The 27130-nt window shown below is 38.5% G+C and overlaps 1 protein-coding gene across 1 annotated transcript in view; it reads left to right on the top strand.

Moving 5' to 3' along the window:
• The first annotated feature begins 6535 nt into the window (after positions 1-6535).
• Positions 6536-27130, top strand: part of serpine2 (serpin family E member 2) — a 33175-nt gene continuing 12580 nt past the window's right edge. The window contains exons 1-3 of the mRNA XM_003218264.4: positions 6536-6688; positions 24410-24683; positions 26582-26809. Of these exons, the coding sequence (XP_003218312.1) occupies positions 24428-24683; positions 26582-26809 (484 nt within the window). The 5' untranslated portion in view covers positions 6536-6688; positions 24410-24427. The remainder of the gene's footprint in view (positions 6689-24409; positions 24684-26581; positions 26810-27130) is intronic.

The raw sequence follows: 27130 nt of genomic DNA, 5'->3' as shown, positions 1-27130 counted from the left end.
TTCACTCTCCACCACTATCAAAATGCTTGTGAAGGGGAAGAGTTCAATGTGCAGAAAACTTACACTACATTTAACAACGTTGGATCTCAGTCATTAATTGCCATTCCAAAGGTTCAGAATCAGTTTGAAAGTAAAGTGGAATGGAGACAGTTGGTACTTTATACAAGTGAGAGCAATAAGGTGTACAGAATATTATGACAAAAATACACAACTTTGGATATGTTTAAAGCAGTAATGTCTCCTACCCTGAAAATGGGAAACGAGGGGTGGGGGGAAATTGACAATTGTCCCACAGTACAATTTACAATGAACAAAACATGTGATGCTTGCAATATAATTGTGGAATAAAATACATTTAAAAATTGGTCAGAGGGGGGAGGAAGAATACTATAACACTGGATCAAAGCCAAGGAAATCTTCCCATATATCTGCGCTACTCAAAGCGGTGAGCCCTCGAGATTCCAGAAAAGAAAGAAACAGTTGTAGCTAATAGGCACAAACACAGAGAAAATAACTGCTCGTCCTTCACACCACTTAGCCTATGAAGCACTGCTATACATCATTATATCATCATTGCCCTTCTCATCCCATTGTTCTGTAACAAAACATCCAAAACAGTTCATCATAACAAAAACAAATCAAAAGCATGCTACAGTAAGTAATAAAAAATACCTGCAAAAAGGTCATGTACCAGTTGAAAGCAAAGGAAACCAACATTATTGAACACTAAAAAGCTTGTAGAAATAAAAAATCACAGTACATTACTAAAAGTAAAGAAGAAACCTAATGCTACAAGGATTGAATGATTATGTTTTGCTGTTATGCATCAGAGAGGCATCTCTTATACTTATCTATTAAGATTTATGAAAAGATAAAATGAGCCAAGCCTCCAAGGCTTACCTTAAAGCTCAGGCACATTATAGAAAGCTTTCATCTCATGGTGGAATGATATGTTAAGGTTAACCACAAGTAATAATGAGCAATAATCTGGAAACAAAAAATCAGATCACATGTTTTAGTTTGTTGTTGGATAACCTTGAAAGTTAATGACCTGACTTGTGCCCTCAGGACCTCAAAGGGCTACACTGTCTCTACCACTCACTCCACTCCAGAAAACAAAAACTTTTCCGTAAATGTTTTGCCAATTTAACACCTAGCACAGGAAAGGGATTTTTCAAGAAGAAATTACTAAAGTTAAGATTGCCCATGCCATCCTATTTCCCATTTCTTTGTATAATTCTGAAAGCTGTACCATTAATAAAACTGATAGGAAGAAAATCACTTGAAATGCAGTGCTGGAGAAGAGTTCTATCAGTACCATGGGCTGCTAAAAGCACGAATAATGGGTTCTAGTTACTCTAGTTACTCAAGCCTGGCCTCTCTCAAAAAGCTAAGATAACTGAATTGAGACTGCCATACTTTGGGCATATAATGAGAAAACATGACTCAGAACAAAAGACAATGCTGCTTGGTAAAGTAGAAGGCAGTAGGAAAGGAGGAAGCCCACATGATAGATGGACAGACTCAATCAAGGAAGCCCTGGCCCTGAGTCTGCAAGACCTGAACAGGGCTATTGATGATAAGGTGATTCGGATATTATAATAATAATAAATAATACAACTGCAAAAGACCACCCTACTGGGATCTGCGCACATCATTCGAAAATACATCACACAGTCCTAGACACTTGGGAAGTATTCGACTTGTGATTTTGTGAAACGAAATCCAGCATATCTATCTTGTTTGCTGTGTCATGCAATAATAATAATAATAATAATAATAATAATAATAATAATAATAATAATAATAATTTATCTATATTCCACCCTCTCTCCCTGAGAGGACTCTTTCATAGGGTCACTATAGGACAAAGTGAGTTTATTGGCATTAATTCTTTCACAAAATACATATAGCAATATCAGCAGCTCATTTTCTCTGCACATTGTGATTTAATTCTTCCACCATAGCAAAATCAAAAATAAGTGTTATTTCTTTTAAAAGAGAATTGAAAGGTAAAACACACTAAAGCCAAGCAAGAAAGCCAGAGTGAAAAACGGAAAAATCTCTTTATTTGTGGCTTTCAGGCTCTTTGAGCCATGAAAGCTGTTGCCCACAAGGTGCTTGTTTGTTTATATTGTCAAGGATGTGTGTAGTAGTAACAGGGCAAAATCTTTCTATGAGGCAACATAGCAAGCTGGCACACAATCGCACGGCGTCAAGCCTCATGCCAGCTTTAAAGCCAAATCCAGCATTTGGCCATCTGACTCTTCTTCCTTTTGGATAACTAGAATTACTCTCTGGATAGATCTTTAGGAAATTCCACTGTTTGCTTTGTTCCATGGTGAAAGAATGACTTTTAATCACTTATTAATCAGACTTGTCTACTTCCCCAGTGGCTATTAAGACTCCAATCCATGAGTAAACCCTACGGAACTTAATGAGATTTGCTTCATGAATAGTATCGACTTAAAGTTTATTTAGGAGCTTTTTCCTGAAGACATAAAAGCTATTTGCAAGTATGAGTATGCAGTTGCAACAACAAAAAAGTTATCTGCAGCAACAAAACAGAAACTACTTTAAATGTTGAGAACTATTGTGACACAAGAGGAAACTACAAAGTGTTGAAAAGCATATTGCTCTTCCATTGATCATGGTCACACCTTTGGGATGGCTACCATTCTGTCAACATTCATCTGAGTGAGTGTTGAGTTTGCTATTAAAAGTGGTTAGGGTGAGTATTAGTGAGCAGGATGCTGGCTTTGGGTTAAGTTCTTTGTCATGAAACTTAGTGCGTGGCATCAACTACGGTCTTCTATTACAAAAGCAAAACTCAGGTGAAGGACCTTCTGCTATTGACTCTTGAAGAAGTCACAAATTGCTCAAATTCCTTCATATCATCATTTATTTTGTTGTAATAATTGAAATGGTAAATCACATTATTTGTTCATTTATTTTTATCCAGCCTTTCTCCTGATATAGGGACTCAAAGTGGCTAATATGGTGGCTAATGCTAGCAGAAAGGTAGCATGGAAATGCACTACAGAAATATGGTATTTAAGGGATCATGCAAAGAAGCTTTGACCAAAGACAAGGTTTTGGAAATGAGCATTTCCAAAATATAATAGAAAAGTCTATCCCTGTGTTTGACTATTTGTGATTATTCCTGGGATGAAATTATCGTACTTTGGACTTATCATGGCTCACTAGAAAAGACAATCAAGCCAGTAGGAAGAGAGGAAGGCCACATGACAGGAGGACAGATTTAATCCGAGAAGCCGGGGCCCTGAGTCTCCAAGATCTGAGCAGAGCTGATGAAGACAGGGTGATTTAGAGGCCTCTCATTCATAGGTCCACCACAAGTCATAGTTGACTTGAGAACCAACAAGATTTATTTCTGAGTAGACATATGAGCTTATAAGATCTGTAAACATTTGAGAAAAATCCTAGTAACTTCTACAGGACAGCATTCTATTTTAAGCTAGTCATTTCCCATGTAAAGAGTTTTAGATAATACATAAATACATGTTCTTGTTCACATCTTTAAAGGATCCTCGTACCGTCCCATCCTGAAACAGAATAATCCTACATGCTGATAGGAAACCCATTGTCAGGACCTTTCCACAATACACAATTAGAGCACTCTGATTCCACTACAACTGCTGTAGCTTAGGAAGATGCTTTGAACCATGAGTAATTTTCCCCCAAACAACAAATCTCAATATTCCATAGGAAATTGCCATGGCAGTTGAAGTGAGAATTATAATGCTAGAATTGTGTAGTGCGGAAGGGACCCCAACATGTGGCTTCTTACATAACACAAGCGCCATGGCCCATGCACAGTAGGAAGGCAACTGCCAGCAAGCTTGTGATTCTCAAAGCACTTCCAGAACTTCAAACACTGTTTTGTGAGGTAATCTAAACAAGGAAGGACCCCCGCCCACAACCCAACAGTCCAGTGAAAGCAGATCACACTGTTTGAGTGGATGACTTTCTACACTGTAGGATTAATGCAGTTTGACATTTTAGCTGTCATGGTTCAATGTTACGGAATCCTGAGAGATTTATTTTATTTATTTATCGTGTCAGAAGTGAATTGAGAATACAGTTATGATCTATAGAAAAACCACAAGCAAAGTTAAAAACTTGGCATTATACTAAATTTCCTTTGACCAGAAGCTGGCCACTTGGAGTGCCTCTGATGTTGCTGTAAGAAGGTCCTCCATTGTGCATGTGGTAGGGCTCAGATCGCATTGTAATAGGTGATCTGTGGTTTGCTCTTCTCCACACTCACATGTCGCGGACTCCACTTTGTGGCCCCATTTCCTAAGATTGGTTCTGCATCTCATGGTGCCAGAGCGCAGTCTGTTCAGCGCCTTCTAAGTTGCACAGTATTCTGTGTGCCCAGAAGGGAGTTTCTCATCTGGTATCAGCCATGGATTGAGAGTCCTGGTTTTAACCTGCCATTTTTGGACTCTCACTTGCTGAGGTGTTCCTGCAAGCATCTCTGTAGATCTTGGGAAGCTATTTCTTGATTTAAGGCATTGGCTTGCTGGATGATATCCTAACAGAGGATGGTCCAGAGATGTCACTGCCTTGGTCCTTTCATTACAGGTTGCTACTTCCCAACAGATGTCAGGTGGTGAAATACCGACTAATCAGTATAATTTCTCTAGTGGTGTAGGGTGTAGACATCCTGTGATAATGCAACATGTGTCATTAAGAGCCACATCCACTGTTTTAACGTGGTGAGATATATTCCATACTGAGCATGTGTATTCAGCAGTATTCTTAGGAGATGTAGATTGGTGATGCACCAGGACTCTTTTGCAGAAAAGGCCAAAGACCTGGTAAAATGAGAATTGCCACCCAGCAGCACGTGTGGCTCTGAGATTGTGGAAAAGGTTAAATAAGACATTTTAAAGTCAAACATCATATTCTTGAGCCTTGTAATCTAAACTCAGACACCATTCTCCTGACTAAACCAACCAAACAGCAGCACTACAGATGTATCACAACTCCTGTCAATCATGATGTCTAATGATGACATACAGGAGTTGTAGTACAGCATCTGAAGGGCTGGATTTGGTCCACTGGCCTTAAGTTTTACCCTGTGATATAGAATGAATACAGTTTGACACCACTTTAACTTTCAGGGCTCCATGCTATGAATCCTGGGAGATGTAGTTATCCCCAGTCCACGTGGTAGATAATCGAAAGGGATGGGAGTTGTCATTCAATAACATCTGGGGACCCAAACTGGGTAAAAACTAAAGAGCTGCTATGTCAATATAACATAGTATACAGCTGTTCCTGAGTTACAAATATCCGGATTACAAATGATTCATAGTTAGGTATCAGGGAGTGAGAGAAATCTATCCTTCAGAAGGGAAATTTACTCTTGAAAGAGTTATCATGGGGAAAAGTGTCTCCACTGAAGCTTTATCTCCAATCCTTGTTTCCACAACAAGCCAAATTGTGCAAAATCCAATTATCACAGGGACTGAAAGTGAAGTGAAATCTTCTGAGCAGGGGCACAGACAGCAAAACAAATACCACAGGGGTGTTCATCCTTGCCTATGTTATTCAAAGCATATATATGTGTGTGTGTGTGTGTGTGTATGTATGTATATGTATATATATATATATACACACACACACACACACTTATAAAATGTACCTGTTACAATGGGCCTTGAAAGGCAAACATAAAGCTGATGTAGTCGTGGATGGAAATAAGTTTGGCAGAGTAGGTGCACTTCAGCTCTCAATGTCCTGTGCGAATCCTGCAAGTGAGACTGGAAGAATGTGCTGTCAAAGGCTTTCATGGCCCGAATCACGGGGTTGCTGTGAGTTTTCTATGCTGTATGGCTATGTTCTAGAAGCATTCTCTCCTGAAGTTTCGCCCACATCTATGGACACAGCATATTATTTGAGAACATAGAAATGCTGGACCATTGTAACAACTACCATGTCAGACTACACAGGGAAGTCACTGAAATCCACAAGCAATTTCAACAGAAAGGAGGAAACTATGAAAATAAACAAAATCTGGCTACCAGTATTTTTTTTAAAAAACTCTAAAATCAGTACAGTAAATAAAAAAAACAACACTCTGAAAACAGGGGAATTCCAGACAGAAAACAATCAGGGCCAGCTAACACCTCCCAACAAAAAATTCCCCCAAGCAGGAAGCAAACAGGCTTTGAAGCTGAAAGGCCATTTAATGCTAATCAAGGTGGCCAATTGCACCAATAAACACTTGCCTCAAAGAAACAAGAGTTCTTTCTCCCACCCTGGACATTATTCCACAGATATATAAACCCCACTTGCCTAGTTCCTAACAGACCTCACAACCTCTTGAGGATGTCTGCCATAGATGTGGGCGAAGCGTCAGGAGAGAATGCTTCTGGGACATACAGCCTGGAAAACTCACAGCAACCGAGCCTGGAAGAGCCTTACAGAGCTGCTGTGATCTTTCGGGGGCGGAGCTTTGGGACAAAGGGGCATGTCCTTTGGGGAGGGGGCGTGGCCGGGGCGTGGCCGCGCGCGCTCCGCTCTGGTCCCCGGGATAAATCCGGGGCGCGAGGCGGGCGCGCGGCTGAGTCGCGGAGGGAGGAAGTCAGGAAACGTTGCTTGTTGCTCCGATTGGAGGGCGCTGCTTTTTTTTGCCATTCCCGCTGGCCTTGGGGTGAGCTTTCCTGGCTTTAGCGTTATTATTTTGGAACTGTGGGATTAATATTTCGTGCTTCTTTCTCTCCTTCCTGACTTCAGCCGTCAGTGGCCTGGTCTGCTTTCTTTCTTATCCTCTCTCTCTCTCTCTCTCTCTCTCTCTCAACCCCCGCCTCTCTCCCAACTCCATGCAACGGGAAGCAACTTCTGAGGGCTGAGGCATGACTAGGGAAAGGGAACCAGCCATAGCTCCCGAGGATTGGGAACGAGAAATAAGTGCTAGAGAAGGGGGATAAGGAGTAACTAACTACTTAGTTAGTAACTGCTAAGGAAGGGGAAGGAGAAATAACTGTGAGAAAAGAAAGTAGGAAAGGGAAAGCAACTGCCAGGGAAGGTTTAAGCAGAGGCTGTATAGCCATCTGTCGGGGGTGCTTTGAATGTGATTTTCCTGCTTCTTGACAGGGGGTTGGTCTGGATGGCCCGTGAGGTCTCTTCCAATTCTATGATTCTAAGGACTCATAACTGCTGGGGATAGGTATGAAAAATTACTATTACTGCTAAGTTGTTTTTCAGTTAACTAGTAGGGAAATTTCTACTAGGGAAAGAGGGTTAAGAAATAACTGTGCTGCCGAAAGCTTTCATGACCAGAATCACTGGGTTGCTGTGAGTTTTCTGAGCTGTAGAAGCATTCTCTCCTGACGTTTCACCTGCATCTATGGTTCTGAGGTCTATTGGAAACTAGGCCAATGTGGTTTATGTCTGTGGACAGCGCAGGTTGGAAGAAAGAGCTCTTGTCTGCCAGAGGCAAGTGTGAATGTTTAAATTGGTCAGCTTGATTAGCATTGAGTAGCCTGGCAGCATCAAAACCTGGCTGCTTCCTGCCTGGGGGAATCCTTTTTTTGGGAGGTGTTAATTGTCTCTTGTTGTTTCTTGTCTGGAATTCTCCTGTCTCCAGAGTTTTTATCTTTATTTACTGTCCTGATTTTAGAGTTCTTTTAAATACAGTAGAGTCTCACTTATCCAAGCCTCGCTTATCCAAGCTTCTGGATTATCCAAGCCATTTTTGTAGTCAATGTTTTCAATATATCATGATATTTTGGTGCTAAATTCGTAAATACAGTAATTGCAACATAACATTACTGCGCATTGAACTGCTTTTTTGGTCAAATTTGTTGTAAAACATGATGTTTTGGTGCTTAATGTGTAAAATCAGTGGAAACCAATGGGTCTACAATATAAACCTTTTGGGCCGTATAGTTTGGTAGACAAGTGACTACCCCTTCAAACAATTTGATGGACCTGTGTGCCCTTGCAGATTCAGGACTAACAATAGACTCTGATTCTTTGTTTATAGGCTCAAGAGCTTGGTCTGATCCCCTTACAAAACCTTCCTTCCTGCTTCACATAGGAAGTTCTTGCTTGTATTATAATTGTATAATAGGTGTGCATTATAGGAAACACAGGTGTGTATTGTAGGAAACAGAAGTTTCCTATATAGAGAACCAATGACTAAGGAAAAGCGAAAGTTTCACCTGAGAGAGGGATGAATCACATAGATAAGTATTTGTAGTGTGTGTTTCACGTTTCCTTAACCAGAATAGATTATCTAGGAGAAATCCTTGCGTACATCCCCCCGTAGCCTGCCATATAATAGACTTTGCTTTCTTTTTTGTGCTAAACTATCTAGCTAGTGTGTTTTAGAAATGTATAATAACTTACTTTGTTTTCCCCTGGTGAAGTTGTTCTTGGGTATAATTAAAAGAAATCCACTACAGAGATGAAATGTTCTTGTCAGCCCATGTAAAGAAATGCTCACAAAAAGTCTGAAATAATTTTTAGGCTTTTCTTCTCTTGCTGAAAAGAGTAAAAATGGCAATACTACAGCTATATGTAATGACGTTTTGTTGCTGTAGGGCATTTTTAAGACAGCACAACTCTGCACAGCATTGGGAAAGGAGAGTGGAGAAGAAATGTACAACTAAAGGTTATCCTTTGCTTGTTTATAGTATGGTGTTGTATGAGATGGTTTTGTTTTACATTGTTATGGTAAATAACAAATGTTTTTCCCAAGCTGTGTCTGGAAATAAGGATGTTCATGAGAAGTGTGACATTTGAGTCTAATTTGTTTAAAATGAGATAGTACTTAGCCTGTGATCTTTGCAGTTCAAAATATACAATCTATGAAGGATTTTATGGGAAGGTGGAAGTGTATACTTTTTGTTTCAAAAACAATTTTTTTTGCATATGACAGGTTTTGTTTTGATGATGAGTTTTTTAAAGGCTTTGAAGTGAAATTTTGAGATTTAAATTTATGAAGAAAATTCCTCATATTGTTTAGTGTTACTACAGAGTCAGAAAATATATTTTTTAAATGTTTTAGGCATATTTTTAGCCCTTCCTCTTCTGTGTAGCAGCTAAACATTCCCAAATGAAAGCTTTCCTGCATAAAAGGTACAGGTTTTTCCCTGACATTAAATCTAGTTGTGTCCGACTCTGGGGGTTGGTGCTCATTTCCATTTCTAAGCCATAGAGCCGGCGTTGTCCGTAGACACCCCCAAGGTCATGTGGCCGGCATTACCTTGCTGCCGGAATGGTACCTATAGATCTACTCACATTTGCATGTTTTCAAGCTGCTAGGTTGGCAGAAGCTAGGGTTAACAGCAGGAGCTCACCCCGCTCCCCGGATTTGAACCACCAACCTTTCAGTCTGCTAGTTCAGTGGTTTAACCCCCTGCGCCACTGGGGTCTCTGATTTCGTGCACACTTTTAAGAAAAACAGAAATGGACTTTGTGTTCAAAAGCTGTGTTAATGAAGTTGAGTAAAATAGTCAGCACTTGCTTTTACCCCAGGTAGATTTCTAATACCACTGACATTTGAATAGAGTTTCGATAATACAGTGCATTAGGCAAACATGTCTTAGTGACTTGTTAGAGGAGACAGAGGGTGTTTGGATAAGCACAACACATGCATGGTTCATATTCATCTCAATATTTAGCCAATATTAGTTTCTAAATATTGCCCTTTTGCTTGTAATCTGTATATTGTTATGACTTGCTCACATAACTGTTGTGTTACCCAAACAGTGGAACACAAGGTAGACACATAGCATGTAGATAAAGTTCATCTTCAATGAGATGCTCTAAAATAGTTTCCCTCAAACTGATGCTCTCCAGATGTTTTGGCCTATAAATCAAATCAGCTCCACTCAGTGTGGCCAATGGACTAAGACAATGGAAGATGCCTTCCAAATGTATTGACGTGCACCAGTTTGTTAGTGGGTACAAAATTTCCTCTTGAGGGCACAACAAACCATGCACTGTAACATCAGTGCTGATTGAGTAAAACATAGTCATCCCTCTATCCATGGATTCTGTATCTAATGTTTTAATAATCTACAGTTTGAAAATATAACTTCCCCTCTAAAATTCCCAAAGCAAAACTTGTTTTTGCCTTTTTGTGTGAAGAACACAATTTCACTATGCCATTTTATATAATGGGACTTTTGAGCATCCATTGTTTTTAGGGTGCTGGAACCAAACTCCACCAGAAACCAAGAACCCATTGTCTTTTTGTGTAGTAATACATTGAATCAGTTTCCTGCATACCTGGAGAGATTGTAGGGCATTTTTGTTAGTGAGAAGTGAAATGGTCAGTAGTGGGGATGGACTTTTTGTTCACTCAGTCATGGCATTGGAATGCCTTTCCCAGTTAAAGCTTGGCAAGGGACTTGCCTCTCTAACGAGCAGTTGCTGACAACATCCTTTGAGAAATTGCTCCGAGGAAAGAACTAGGTCAGCCACAAAATGCATCCTCCAGAAAGCCAAGGTTTATTTTTTTCCAGTACTTTTTTTTGAGCCCACCTAAACAATTTGGAGATAATCTGGGAGCTATGGAGACATGCATTTAAATATTTAATATCAGTCTTACTGTGACTGAATGCATTTTGACCCTGAGGTCGAAGAATATGGTTACTTTTGCTGAGTTTCATTACGAGTAGTTTTCATTCACTCTTGTGTTTTGTGGCCTATAATTTTGAATAGTCATTAGTGTGGGAAGAAAATATGTCTTGAATTAATCCTAAAGGCACTAAACCTTGTTTGCTCTTTGAAGCTTAGCAGCATCAGCTCTGGTTAGTATTTGGATGGGAGGTCACCAATGAATGTCAGAGCTGTAGGCTACATTTCAGGTGTTCCTTGCCTTAGAAACCCCTGTGAAATTCACGAGATTTCCATACGTTGACAGGCAACATAAAGGCACATATACACACAACCTCATGAAACTATTGGAGTGTACTTTTAGAGCTAAAATGAAACCTATTTAAAATTAATGCATTTTCTAGCTGCTGTTTCCTCACATCTATTTATTTAAATGTAAGGAATTCATTAGCAATCCTGCTTTGGAACTTAAGCCTTTAGTTTTCATGTGCTTTTTAATAATTAGTTGCTTTGTTCTTATGAATTCATTGCTTTGCTGACAACATGCAGTGCTTCTTCACAGATAAAACAACAGATAAAAGCAGGATGGTACTGGTTAAGTGGCATAATTCATCGAGGAAGACCTAGTTCTTAATTATCAATGTGTTTATGCTTAATTTGCATGCAAAGCACTGGATCATAAGATAAGGCATGATGAAACAAAGCTGGCTTATTGATTCTTGGTATTTGTTCCAGGATCATCCATGAGTGCCCAAGTCCCATTGTATACAATGAAATAGTAAAATAGTACCCCTTAAACAAAATGATAAAATCATATTAGCTTTTTGGATTATTATTTTTTTTTGGGGGGGGGATATTTTTGAGCAGTGGATATAGGAATCCATGGATGCGGAAACCATGGATACAGAAGGCAGATTGTAAACATTTGAGTAAATTCAAGGATGAGTGATGAATGTTCCTGACATGTCATCCATCATAATGGGTTGAAGCTATTGTTGTGCTGAAATCATAATTTCTCCTTATACTAAGAAAAAAGAATGCCTAATTCTTTTCATGTGGAGATAATAGCTATATTCTTGATTAACAATATATCAGAGGAAATGGCTGGGAACTCTCTTCTCTCCAGTGAAATGCAGCTTCCAGGTGTTAATAGGTATATTGTTTACTTCTCTTCAGACATCAAGAGTAATTTTCCCAGTTTATAGATTGTTCTGATTCCATTTTTATTTTTAATACTAAGGCTACCATTAGTACAAAGAACATTACATCTGGTTTTTATGCTTCTGGATGATGGAACTATGGAATTCAAAGTACAGGGTAAAAAGAGAGGTATTGTTGGTGAATTCTTTCTTGAAATCTGTTTCTGGAATAATTATAAACATGTCAATACTCAATCGTGACACGGGTAGTGTATAGGTCTTTTAGCTTTATTCTCTTGACTATGGGGTTCTTTATGGAGTAGTTTCTATGTACTTGCCAAGATTTTTGTACATTGGCAAGAGAAAAAAACCCACTTCTGCTGTCCCATGTTCTTAAACTTGTGTTTTCCAGCTGTGAAAATGGTATTTTTTCTTGACCATAGAAATATCAAACACTTCAGTTTTATGTAGAAAATGAGTGCTCTGACAGATTTTGAAAAAACGCATTTTACTCAAACACCGTACCACATAATTTGTGCCTTCTAAAGAAGTCAAAGGGAGAAAAATATAGACATGGCTTTTAACAATGCATTTTCTCTTATGTTTAGTGTGTAAATTCATCTGTATGCAAGTGCACCCTCTGCTGTTTATAAAGCAAGAGCAGGGACAACAAGTTAGTCCTGCACCTTGGACCTTCACTTGGAAAGGGATCTTTTTAGATGGGTGACTTCCTTTGCACTTAACAAATATTTTTATTATTTGACATAAACTTAAAACAGTGAGATTTATGTGGAATTGAAAGAACAAGAAAGCTTGTTTCCTCTTAAAATCCATGAATAAAAATTATCGTGAAATGAGGAAGATAGTGTTGTGATGATCTGTCTACTAAGAGTTAATAATAATTGGAATTAAAAAAATAGTTCAAGGCGAGCCATCAATTGCCAGTCTAGACTGTTAATGCAATTACATTTTTGTAATGTTTATGTGATCTTTCACTGTTTATTGATTCTTACCACTCCTAATGAACATCTGCAGCATTATGTACTTTCTACATTAATACAAATCAAATGTTAACTATTACACAGTATAATAATAAAATGCTATAATGAGTTGTAAATAAGAATGTTTTAGATATCCAATTAGCTCTATGATTTAGGTTAGTGGTTTAAATCTCCTTGATTTCAGTTAGCCCATCATTTTAAAATATACCTAGTGGAGCATAAAGTATTTGTCAAAGCTTTGAATATGCATTCAGACTACCTTTCCTAACAAATCTATATTTAAATGGTGTGAAATTATCTTCAATTTCCAGTCATCCAGATGCCACTTTAATTTTTTCTGTGTGTTCAATTGTAATACCTGTAATCAGTTGTAGGTTTGCACAGCAGCACAGTTAGTACTCAGCCACAGTGATCCCTGCCATTGTAGCTGCTTGTTATTCCAAAACTAGTTAGCTGCAGTGAACAACTGTTAATGGATGACTAGTTTCTCTTTCTGGCAAACCTGGGACAACAATAGGGTGAAATATGGATGAGAGACATCCAGTCCATATATATTTGAGTCAGTAAGCTATAGGGCTACTTACAGAAAAAATATAGTGAGTTGGAAGATAAAGAGATGCAATGGGGGAAAAGATACCTTGCATTGCAGGAGTTCTCACCGGCACTTCTGATATGATTAATGAACAGACTAGATATTGCTTTCCCCTTAAAAACCTCAAACACTTGAGAAAGAGAGATGTCATGGTATTACCAGAATTCTTGTGTTGAACTAGGGAGCTGGACATAATGGAAGGGCATAATAGAAGGCCTATAACGGATGGAGAAAACTAAGGCATTGTTGTGTTTGACTTACATATTGGTCAGTTGAACTGTACACATATCCCCACTCAAACCCTGTAAAAGAAAAGTGTCTCCTCACTGTATAATGTTTCTTTTCATTCTTACTATACTGGGTGGCTGGAAACTAACTGGCCTTTCTAGGGTAAGCATTATTCATAAGAAGCTTGTTTATAAGACATTCACTCACTTGAGATGCTGATTGCACTGGATTTCTTCTCTTTTGGAGGAGGGAGGTAAAATGTGCCTTCCCTATTTCTTGTATAAGCCTTCTTGGTGAAAGGCATGTAGTTGTGTTTTGGGGAAGAGGGAATATGAGTTTCTTAGAAAAGCTTTTTTGAGCCATCTCTGGAAATTGAAGAATAAGTGATTAAAGGAAATCCTAGGTGATGTGTGCTAGTTAATATATGTACATTAACTAGCACACAGCATTCATGATTTTGAAGGTGCATGACATCATGCTTGATCTTGAAAATAATGAGCATAAGGGACAAAAATAGGCTGGACAGAAGTTCTGTTATGCAAGTAGTCTCAAGAGGGTGGCTTTTGGACATCCAACAAAATTGCCCTATCGAAGGCTGCTATTTGCATTTTGAGAGAAGCCTCTGAAGCTGCTACTTGCATTTTTTTAAAGTGCTAATTCCTCTAATATATTAAATGCATAGCTAGTCTCCCTGTAATTTAAAATATTTAAAAAGAAGTACAAGTGGGATTTCCTAATTTCTATTGCGCCATGCAGACTTTATAATGTAGGATGTCTACACAACTGGTTGGAAGAAGACTATATGTTTCTTGTGCACATGTTGGCAATTTCAGTAAACCCCCAGTGAGGCAAGGGGGGGGGGGATGATAAGCTTTAAAAATTCTATAGTTTTAGTGGTATTTAATGTTTCATATTTCTCTGTTTCATATAAGTTCTTGCATACTGCTTGCAAGTGACAAAAGGTCTAACACAGTGATTCCCAAAGTGGGCGCTACAGCGATCCAGGGGGGCAGTGATGGCCACAGGAGCATTTGGGGGCAATGAATAACTGTAAGGGGGCAGTGAAAGCATAAAAGAAAGAAGAGAAGATTTAGAAAAATTGATTTATGTATTCCGCTCATAGCGGGGCCTCTTCCAACAGCACGAGACAGGGTTGAACCTCTACCTCTCTCCTGAGGCACCTATTATGACATGGGGGCAGGGCCAGGGGAGGGGAGGGACGGGGCATCTTCCCAAGTACTGGAGACAGGGCTGAGATCCTGAGCCGTCTGTTAGGACACAGGGGTGGGGCTAGAGGAGTGGGCATGGCTTCTTCCCAAGACAGGGCTGAGAATATATACCTCTCCTGAGAGGCCTTTTAGGACTAAAGGGCAGGGCTAGCGGCAGGGGTGGGGCCTCTTCCCAAGAGCACGAGACAGGGCTGAGCCTCTTTATACCTCCCCTGAGGCCCTTATTAGAACACGCAGGGTATAGAGGTTCAGCTCCGTCAGGCACTTGAGAAGAAGCCCCGCCCCCTCCTCTAGTCCTGCCCCCTGTGTCCTGGCAGGCGCCGTAGGACAGGGACAGAAGCTCAGCCCTGACTCAGAGCTCGTAACTCGGCCCACCCAAGTCCTGGCCGCCCATTTGTGGCCCCGCCCACCTCCCCCTCCCCCTCCCCCTCCCCCTCCCAGCCCTGTATCTTGGACTAGGGGAGAGGCTCAGCCCCGCCCTCTTGAGCAGGAGCCACCCCCACCCCCTAAGCCACCCCCACCCCCTAAGCCACGCCCCCCCTTTCCAGAGGGCACTGAGTAATATTTTTTTCTGGAAAGGGGGCGGTAGGCCAAATAAGTTTGGGAACCACTGGTCTAACAAAATGAAGATACTGTTTGTTTAACTGATATGGTTGTGAGCAGACAAATTACTGTGGTGATGTATTTTTAAAATGCTGCTCTCTGGGGACTCTTGAGTACTTAAAATGAGTTTCCAAATGTCTGTAGCATTCTTTTTCTTTCTAATTGCACAATTGTGAACTTGCAGGGAATACAATTTTTATAATAACTAAATGACTTAAGGCATTGAAGGTGTAGGATGAGATCTATTGTTGACTAGTCAGACCTAATCATCTTGAAATGTTGAGTCTAGCAAGGTAATAATTCTAGACTTCTAAGTAGAGTTGAACCACGTTTACACAGAGCAGTTAATTCTCTTTTTGTGTGCAATTTGAGCTTGCTTACGAATATCTGCTGTTAAAGTGAGATTTTGAGTTGGATTTAACACATCCATTCAGGTTCATTCTTTGCTCCCAGATCTCTATTTTTAAATACATGTTATAGTAGACACTATTTAAGAATGGGTTTTTTAAAAAAAAATCTAGAGATGTTATCTTTTTAACATGAACATTATATTTGAAACACTTCTGGTTTTTATCTATTGAGCAATGAAAGGAAGCTGATCTTTTCCTTGCCAAAAAGTGCACACAGTGCTCGAAATATTGATGCAGAAATCTGAAATCATGGCCTATTTTCTTAATTTTGCTGTAAAAAGATCTAAAATTGATATGATAATTGTTTGTATCCCTTGCAAGTTAATAGGGTGGTGAGCACATGACCTCTCTGCGCCTTCCTTAGATTTACACTTCCTTTACACTGAATTTCCTCTCTGGGGCTGTCCAGTAATTTATCTAGTCTTGATATGGATAGAGGGGAAATATTTGTGAATGTAGGATTATTTTCCCTGCATTTGTTCTTATTGATCTGTAAGTGCTTGAAAGAGATAAAGGATGGGACAAATAAGGTCTGTGAACCTGTATCAGGGCACATAGCTATGTTTCATAGCTCTTCTCTCAATGTCCCAAACCTTTCTCATCCGCAGTCCCCCAAATCTAGCCATTTCCTGGTCTGAAAAAGATTACCAGTGAGGCTAGTGTTGTGGTTTCAGCATTGACCTATAACTCTGGAGACCAGGATTTAAACCCCCACTCAGTCATGAAACCTACTGGGTGACCTTGGACAAAAGCAGTGATTCTCAACCTGTGGATTTCCAGGTGTTTTGGCCTACAACTCCCAGAAATCCCCAGCCAGTTTACCAGCTGCTAGGATTTCTGGGAGTGGAGGGCCAAAACATCTGGGGATCCACAGGTTGAGAACCACTGGACAAAAGTCTTACTCTCCCAACCTTAGAGGAAGGTAATGGTTAATCTTTTCTGATTAAATATTGCAAGAAAAAAACCCCTTACTGTTGCCATAGTTTGTAGTGATTTAAAGACACACAAAAAACAGAGAGACAAGGTAGGCATCTGATGAAACACTGACTGTCCTCCAAAAGTTCCAGTAAATTATGTCATTCCTCTGTGCCGCTTTCAGTGGGGAAGGAAATTTTGACCTTTGTGTGATTGGTAGTGAATTCCAATCTCTGCAATAAAAGTGAGTTTCAGTGTAATTATCGGAATTTACCAATTGGGTGTTTTGTTTCCTTAGTAAACAAAGAAGAAAGTAAACATTATTTCCCTGATAATTCTGTTTTGGCTCTAGTCTGACTTTGGATCTTATTTATTGAGGTAGCCAAAACTCGTGAGGAGCACTAAATCAGAAGTGGAAATAATTAAACCTTGCATTCCAGGTACAGTAGGGTCACACTTATCCAAAATAAATGGGCCGGCAGAACATTGGATAAGCAAAAATCTTGGATAATAAGGAGGGATTAAGAAAGAGGCTTATTAAACATAAAATTACATTATGATTTTACAAATTAAGCACCAAAACATCATGTTTTACAAGAAATTGACAGAAAAAGCAGTTCAATACACAGTAATGTCATGTAGTAATTACTGTATTTACGAATTTAGCACTTAAACATTGCAACATTTACTACAAAAACAATGACTACTAAAAGGCAGATTGTTGGATAATACAGAACATTGGATAAGTGAAGCTCAGATAAGTGAGACTCTACTAGCAACTCTAGCTGCCGTAACTGATAATGAGAAATGCTGGGTGTTGGAGTGCAGCAACATTTGGAAGGCTGTGAGATTCTTGTTCTTCACAAAAGTCTTCTGATGAAGGATTTCTGGCTTGGTAGTAAACTCTTCTGTTGTATGTGAAAGCTCCCAGCTAAAAGGAGCTTTGGCACCAAGACTGCAGGTCTTGAGGGAGTAGAGTATATGGGACTGAAGCACCAGTGCCTGTTTTTGAAAAATAACAGCTTCATATTTTCATACTCAGATTGGTGAAAATCCCAGATGAAGAATGAAAACTTAGGAATAGGTCTCTCTCAAGAAAAATGTGTGAGTGACAGAATGGCATACAAGATGTGGTGCTGATGTAAAATGATGCTCAGTGACAAAAATGAACTTAACAACAGTGAATGTGGAATAGTTGTGATAGCTTCTTTAACAGTAAGAACTGTTCAGTAGTGAAATAGACTGCCTGGAAGTAGGGGATGAGGTGGACTCCCTGTCTTTGGAGTTCTTTAAACAGCAGCAGAATGGGCATCTTTCAGGAATGTTGGATCTGACTATTCCTGCATGACAGAGGGTTGTGCTAGAAATTATCCTTCTGACTCTTAAGATGCTAAAAGCATAAAGTGCATTGAAGAAGTTAACTTGTACAAAGGCAAATTCATAGTAAAGCCAAATTGCACTGTTTTAAGACATTACATAGTGTGATGATGGAAAACTCTGTGTACCACCTTAGAGTACTTCAGAAAGGGTGCAAAGAACCGGAGAAGGGTGCAGGAAAAATTTATTTATTTGTTTTTTTATTTATTACAATATTTATATCCCGCCCTTCTCACCCAACAGGGGACTCAGGGTGGCTTACAATAAAACAGACATATAAAAACAGTACAATACACTATAAATCAGTTAAAAAATTAACTTACATAAACATTCATAAAATGCATTTATAAAATATAGATAGGCGTGTACAAGTTTAAAAGACTGGGTCTGTCAGTTGAAAAAGCAGTTAAAATGCATTGCATGTCTTCTTATTACACTAGAGTCTCGCTTATCCAACCTTCACTTATCCAACATTCTGTATTATTCAGCGCAGTTTGCCTTTTAGAAGTAAATGTTTTTGTAGTCAATTTTGCAATACATTACAAAGTTTTGGTGCTAAATTCGTAAATACAGTAATTATTACATAATGTTTTCATGTACTGAATGGTTTTTTCTGTTCATTTGTTGTGAAACATGTTATTTTGGTGCTTAATTTGTAAAATCATAACATAATTTGACATTTAATAGGCTTTTCCTTAATCACTCCTTATTATCCAACATTTTCGCTTATCCAATGTTCTGCCGGCCCATTTATGTTGGATAAGTGGGACTCTACTGTAAATGCAAAAAAGTTCGTTTGGTGAGGTGAGCCAATGTAGAAAAGAACATGGCTACTGATCACGGTGGAATACCTAATTTAATCATAACGTCTGGTTCAGCAAGGCAGACATTTTATTTTATTCTTTTGAGCAACTGTCCTCAATAGAATTGCTTTATTGCCCGTGTTAAATATTATATTTAACCTAGTGAAAAAATAGATTTGACAGTGAAATGCTTTGCTGTAAGTGGAAATGGCAAACATCCAGTAATACCTGCAGTCAAAATGCCAGCTATTCTGCAGAAAGTTGGAACATTTTAGTTTGTATTGATTCCAGCTTTCTCACACTATGCTTAATTTTAAAAACACATATTCTGGCATTTATGGGTGCAAAAATACAGTTTAAAATATCTAGGCAATACTTGCTTGAAATAAATTCAAGTAAGATGGCCTGTGGTAGAGGGCTAGTGTTTGCTTGTTTGCAGAAGGTGTTGTCTGTGTCCATGCCAAGCCTAAAAGGAAATAAACTATGATGATTTATGCAGTCTGGAGGATCACCTCTTTGCAAAACTGTTGGGTTTTTTTTGCAATTTGTTTTGCTTTAATTCGAATACAATCCCACTCTGCCTAAACTGTCTTCAGTTGTTGATTCAGCCACTTTGTCAGAAGAGCTTTCTGTCTTGCCTTATGCTCCTGTGTCGGCAGAGCGGTTTCCTCAGCCAAAAAAAACACCCTCACATTATAGCACTTTTTTGGCACAAAGCTTTGCTGATGTTTTTTGAGGCAGCTTCATATTGCATTGTGGTCTAGGGTGCCTTGCACTGTGGTTTTGTTTGCGCTTATTGCTTCTAACAGACTAAATGTAGCCCTTCAGGGTCAAAATGTGTTGCATCTTCAGCAAAACAATCTTAAGTATTATCTTCAATATAAAAAAAGCATTGCTGACTTGACAGGCAAAACTATTTATTTCAGCACACATCACATATCTTAGGTTTGGAAATGATCGCAGCTGCAATCCTTTATTTTATGGTCCTTGGAATATTGCAAATCCTGGCAGCCTTCCGTCTGCCCCTCCTTAAAGAAAAAACAAAAAGCACATTTCTTTTCTTTCATTCATTCTTAATAGTTGGTTCTTGATTCTTGAAGTAGAGGGGAGAAAAGTGTTATTGTCTCAACTTTTTCCTGTTCTTCTTGAGATAGTGCAAAGCTACATTAAGATTTTCCTATTAGTACTTGGGACTTCGTAATGAGCAAATTAAGAGTACAAAGTATGTCGCTATATGGTTCAGACAGCAAGGTTGTTGCGTACTCAGAAATGATAAATACTGATGTTCTGACAGAAGAGGATTGCATTTTGAAGTCTTTAAATGGCAGAAATTGACAAATTATCTTCTTTTGATTAAAGAGAAGTCTTTGGACTAGATTTTGAACTATTTCCTAGTCTTTTAAAAAGACTAGAGAGGGGATGGAGGTAAATTAGTGATTTTTTTTGTAGTAGTAGTTTTGTATGTGTTTTTTTTCTTATAATATATAATAATAAAAAAGCTTTTCTACTGCAACCATAAACAGGAAATATGATAGGGATGAGCCTGGTGTCATAAGGTTACTGAAGATGAGAACAGAGTTTGATTGAGAAAGCATGAGATGAGGCATGAGAGGTCAAACATGAGGTGAGGTGTCAGCTGAGGATCTAATCTGTCTTCCAAAGTAAGTCAAGATTGTAAATAGGACTTTATTGTAAAGTATGGTACAGGTACTACATGCTGTTATCAATAGTGAGGATTGCTATAAGCATACATTGTATAGGCTTAGCATTCAAACATTTTGTGTATTACACTTTCATTGCCCCCTAGGACTCCTTTGTTACAGATTTTGTGGTCTTTCTGTATTTGGTCAATTTAATGTAGACATTACATCTTCTAGCCAAAAAAAACCAACAGTGCACATATGAAGGACCTTGGATCCCAGAGCTCATCCTCCAGACTTTTCTCCAAGGTGATAAGTGGTTCCATTTTTCATTAACTATAACATGCAGCTGTCTGCTCGAATTACCATTAGCAATATGTCGGAGGTATAATTCAACAGTTACTTTATAAATTGCATCATAAGACAAAGGTATAACTTCAAATGCAACACAGCTCTCAGTATGGTAGCTCCTAGGCATTGGATCCTGACAGAAGGAGAAGTGAAAATGGCCTGATAAGCCAAAAATTCGGTGATGAGATCCTGAATTAAATCCAGGAGCATGCCAAGACAGTTTTATTTCTTCAGGCATCCCATGCACCCCATATGATACTGTGATTTGGGGGTTTCTCTAGTTGGATGGAAGACTGACAGTCAATTCTAGGTGCGGTAGGCTGTATTTCGTAGGAAGAAGCACTATGAATTTCATGGGGTCACCATAAGTTGACATGTGACTTGAAGGCACATATACACATTAGTAAGGGATACAGTGTGGCAGGCTCCTTGCAGAAGGAAGACAATTTGACAGAAATCAAACTTCTATCTTTATATGAATAGAAGAGTGATTTAGGCAACAAGCCAAGAAATGTCTCAGAAGTCAAGCATTTCCTCCTTTAATGTGAGTTCTGTGCTGAAAGCTTACAAATGGTTTCTTTCTGTTCTTTTGTTGTTGTTGAAACAGACACCCTTAATTAACTCATAGTGTAATGTTTTCATTGCTATCGTTCACTTGGCTTCTGTGAATGTGATAGTACAGATTTCTGGTCCACCTTTACAGGTGTTAGAAGAATGTGAATTTCAAATCTACTTTGAATATAACTTTTTAAAAAGAGCAACAAATACTTTGAAGATCTACTTAATATGTAATTAGGAAGGTGGAATTATTCCTAGTATAGTGAACAAGTTGCTTTACAGTAAATTGAAGCTTTACTCAAGTAGAATCAAGTGTATTAGATAACTTCATTCACATCAGCCCACTTCACAATTGCTTATTTGATTTAGAAGGGCACATATGATCAAGGCTTAGTGCCTAATCTTGAAAAATAAATTTCTATTAGTAATGTAACACTACCTTGTTGTCACCCTTACTGTTGAGTATTTGAAATGTAAATCTTTGGCAGCTTTTAGTGGGAAGCAGCATTTATAACTTTTAAAGTATTACATATTGTTGACGCAAAGTTTCTGATCAACTTTTTATTTCCTAACAAATTCATCTTGTCATAGGATAGACGGTCTTGGAGGGTGGAATGCTTTAAAATTTGGTTTGCAGAAGTTTTTACCCTGGCATTTTTGCCCTGAAATTGAGCAAAGTTTACATAGTGCAAGTCTGTGTCTTGTTTACACTGTGAACCTTAGTTTGGCAAAATAATAAGTTACACTTTGTAGTTAAAATGGTGCAACAAAAAGTTTAAGAAAGCAAACTGTTCAGAAATATGAAACACGGAGCTTCAAAGCAGTCGAATGCAAGTAGACGTATATTGTATATGAAATGGTCAGTAGATTTCTAATATGATTTGTTACACCATACAGTGATAGCAAACTTCAGTACTTTCGGATGTCTTATCCTAACACTTGATCTGGTTGACAGCAATATATGTTTCTTGAAACACCCTCATATACTTTCCTGGATTGTAATTTTGTATAGCTGGGGTTCTGTGAATAATGCATCAAGATGATGGGAACAGATTGTATGAGTATTTCCTATGTAGTCAGTACATTGTGTGATTTAATCTCATCATGGGAAAATGGCTCCCACTTGATTGCAGCTGGGTGTGAAAGGCTCCAATTTGTTACTGGATGGGAGCAACCGTTGTTTCACTGATACCATGAGTTCAGACAACACTTCATTGTATGGTATTGCAGCTGGATAGAACTATAGGTCTAAAAGAAATCTCAAGACTTGGGAAAATGGCATGCATGAAGAGTCTTATTTTGCTCTATCATCAAAATGTGGCCTATTATTTAATACTTCCTGTGAATAAATGTGGCCTGTGAATTATTCTGTGGCCTAGAATAAATGTTTTGACTAGGGAGTGAATAAGGGGGAGAATGATTGGATTGCATAGGTAATGCACTAAATAATTTCTTATTGACACGAAGATATTTATAGGTGGCAGCAGAGGGACTAAATTATCAGCGAACAATATGACTAAACTTGCTGCATTCGATGAAAAAAATGCATATATTTCAGAGTTTTAAAATAAACAAAGGAAACTTTACTTTGGTCACTGCAATTTGACTACATTGTACTAGAGTGCCATAGGAGCAAAATGTAGTGGATGTCCATCATTGATCAGATATATTCCAGTAGCTTGGCGTTGGGGTACAGAATTAATTGCTAGATGCTGCAGTTACTATTACAGTTCTTTCAGGAGTGCACATGTGCCTGCAACTAATGTAGTATATTAAACAGGGTGTGTATAAAGTAATACTGAAGTTTCCACGCTACTGAAGACTCCTTATTGACTTGTGCTGTTGTTTATAAAACCATATATTTCACAAGTAAGTTTTTGATATTTCTGCATTCGGCACATGCTGTAAAATTTAACTAGGACTTGATCAATACACAAACAAACATTAACAGGCAAATTATGATCTCTACATCACTGCTATTGTAAAAATATTACTTGTACTATATGAAATAACCCGTAAAACAGGATGGATGCTCTTTGACCCACCAGATACTTTGGTTCGCAGCCCCCTTTAGCATAACACAACATGGCCAGCAGAAAGAACTATGAGAAAGTCCAAAACATCTTGATAGCCAACACTTCTTCACCCTTTCTGTAGGAGGATAAATTGTGTTTAAAATGATGGTATGGGTATCATACAAAATCACAGAGCCCCAAGTATCTTTTCTAGCTTCAGATACTGAATTAGTGGCTTATGATATAGATGTTCTTGATTGGCTTAAGTAGTTCAAGGTACAGTAGAGTCTCGCTTATCCAGCCTTCGCTCATCCAGTGTTCTGTGTTATCCAACGCAGTCTGCCTCCTTCCGCGGATCCACACCTGTTTCTCTAGGCAGGCAAGGATCACAGATTTTTAAAAATCTTCACAGGACTGAACTTTTTATGGGTTTAACTTCCGACAATGTTGTTACTTTAAATTCATTTTATGCAATTATATCTTTATGTGTTCATAGTCAATTTTTTAGCTGTCAGTGTTTTCAATACATTAAATTGTTTTGTTGCTAAATTCGTAAATACAGTAATTACTACATAATGTTATATATTGAACTGCTTTTTCTGTTGATTTGTTGCAAAACATGATGTTTTGGTGCTTAATTTGTAAAATTATAACGTAATTTGATGTTTAATAGGCTTTTCCTTAATCCCTCCTTATTATACAACATTTCCCATAATCCAACATTCTGCCGGCCCCTTTATGTTGGATAAGCAAGACTCTACTAAAATATTGTTTTCAATATTTGCCCTTGTGAAAGTCTTAAATTATGAGTGGTATCTACAATTATAGTAGTCGGTCATATGCATAGTTTTCATATAAGTGTATAGAAGTGTATAAATACATATTGTGACTGTGTGGGAGTTTCTGGCAATTCTTTCACTTTTTGTGTGTTTTTCCCTGTTAGGTTGCCTTGAGCTGAACCATGGACTGGCAGTTTGCTCTCTTGTTTGTTGCCTTGACGTCAACATGTATGTGCTTCCCACCAAATCCCATGTCTCTAGAGGAACTGGGCTCAGATATTGGAATCCAAGTTTTCAATCAACTGGTCAAAAGCAGACCTAAGGATAATGTTGTGGTTTCTCCACATGGGATTGCATCAGTTCTTGGAATGCTCCAGCTAGGAGCTGATGGCAAGACAAAGAAGCAGCTGACTACAGTGATGAGATACAGTGTAAATGGTCAGTTCTTCTAATCTAATCTGTTGTTGTTGGGTTTGGGATCTTGAGCAGTCTCCGAAATAAATCTTCTCCTATATCTCTGTTTTCCCATACGCATGCAAAGACTGCTGCAGTAAGAACAGTAGCTACTGTATTTGAGAACACTAGCCAATTATCTCAACCCAGTGCTTATTAAATAAGTGGCAGTGAAGCACTATTTCTCGTACCAGAAGACATCTTTGGCTACAGTGTTCAGTATTGATGCTGAACACAGTAGCTTTAACAAGAACTGTCATTTTCATTCCAAAGCAAACACAACTCAGCTTCATTGCCAGGGTTGTGGAGAAAGCAGAAATTGGCCTTTTGTGTAGAGCTGATGCATGCTTTGAGTTGTTGCTCAATAAAATATCTTTATATTAAGTCACAAATTAAACCCACAGCCCTCTTGTTTCATTACTGTAGAGGTTTCAGTAGTGTTGTGTTTATTTTTGTTTTTTTTTTTTGTGTTTGATCAGGCTGTGTTTTTGACATTGGCAGGCATCAGAATTGTATTTTCCAACTAGAGATGCTCCCTTGACAATTTGCTAGGCCTTGTTGCTCTTCTTAGCATCTCAGGTGTGTTGTACAAGGAGCAGCACCACCTCTGAGTACATCACAGAATCCTGGAACAACACCACTGTAAACTGAAAATTTAAAAAAATAAACATTTCTTCATGCCTGCTGAAATAGAAACATTGACACATGCCTCATCTCTCCATCAGTTTTGCCAATGATGAGTGCATTTTATTGTTATTTTGCTTTAATACAGTATTTGAGTATTACCAAAGAGGTAATATTTAAACATTGCAACTGTCACAGCCAGTTGTGAAATATGCTGGGAATTGAAGACAAGCAACATCTGAAAGGCTTTGCCGATATTATTCTGTATTAGGCTTTTAGTTAGGTTTCTGGCTAATGTGCTTTATCTTCACTGGGTTCTGGAATCCTTTAAAACCTTTTTGGAGTAGGTTCTGCTGGCCTTTGGAAATTGCTTCTGAGGAATAAATCCAATTACTAGTCCTAGCAAGATTAGACCAATAAATGGTCTTTACAAGGCCATTTATCATCAGTCTGGCAAAGACTGCACTTGTTTCTGATGTGCTTCTGAACTTATTTCAAGGTATTTTTAGAACTATAAAGCCCTAAACTGCTTGGCACCTGGATATCAGAGGGGATCACCTCCTCCCATAGGGACCTGCCCAGAATTTGAGAAACCTCAGTAGAGCCCAGTTGTGTTTTCCATCAACCAGCTCAGTTGGTAGATACATGTAGCGGGTCATTCTGTACAGCAACATTTGGTTCCAGTGGAAATTGAGGCTGGCTGCATCCTTTCTGAGTTTCTGGCAGGCAGCTAAGACTGGATTGTTTTGAATGGATTGTTTTGCATGCCATATGTTTTTAAAAGTCCAGCATTGTTTTAAATTGTTATATTTGTGTATTTAATATTCTAAGTATTTTTATATGTTGCAAGTTATGTTGGGAACAGTGGTTAGTTGCGAGGTGATAGAAAAATGTTTTAAGTAAGAAAATAAATGGAAAACCTATTGATTCATTGAGTCTACTCTGCCTGGAATTAATAATTGGATTTGGTCCTGAGTAAATGTGCATAGAATCAGTGCCTTAGTTGGGATAATACTTCATTCCATTAGATGGATTTGTAGTTCATGAAATACAGGATGTTTGAACAAGAACTCCCTAGTTTTAATGTGTTTTAATTTAAAACTAGGGAGTTCTTTTTCAAACACCCTGACACAAATGCTTTCAAGGCACCTCAAGAATTTTAGCTTTTGCTGCAACAGACTTAGGCATGGTGACACCTCTAAACATTAGTTTTAATTGTGTTTTTCTAATTCTACTCTAACTTTAGTCTTTTCATTTAGGAGTTGGCAAAGTGCTGAAGAAGATCAACAAAGCCATAGTGGCAAAGAGGAATAAAGATCTTGTAACAATTGCAAATGCAGTCTTTGCAAAAAGTGGCTTGAAAATGGAAGTGCCTTTTGTTTCCAGAAACAATGATGTGTTTCAGTGCAGTGTCAAGAGCATTGACTTTGAGGACAAAGACTCTGCCTGTGATACTGTTAACCACTGGGTCAGAAATAAAACCAAGGGTATGTGATGAAGAGCAATTCACGGTTTTCTGTTGTTACCTCTCTTTCCTGTTAACCTCTTCTTCTCACTGAGTTGGGTTGTAACTTGCTTGGAGAACAGGTTTATCAGTTTTTATTAGTTCATTTTATAAAGCATGTTGGCAAAATACAGTGGATCCTTGGTATCTGCTGGGGTTTGATTCCGAGCTCTCTCCATCTTCTGCCTGGATACCAACATCTTTAGATGCTCAAGTCTTATTATATACAGTGATTTAATGAAATTGTGTCAAGGTTTGCTTTTGGGATTCCCCCCCCCCCCCCAAAAAAAATATATATATATTT

Source organism: Anolis carolinensis, chromosome 3, assembly GCF_035594765.1.
Source record: "Anolis carolinensis isolate JA03-04 chromosome 3, rAnoCar3.1.pri, whole genome shotgun sequence".
Lineage (NCBI taxonomy): Eukaryota > Metazoa > Chordata > Lepidosauria > Squamata > Dactyloidae > Anolis > Anolis carolinensis.
Note: the sequence above shows the minus strand (reverse complement) of the source record. Positions and strands in the feature narration are given on the sequence as shown.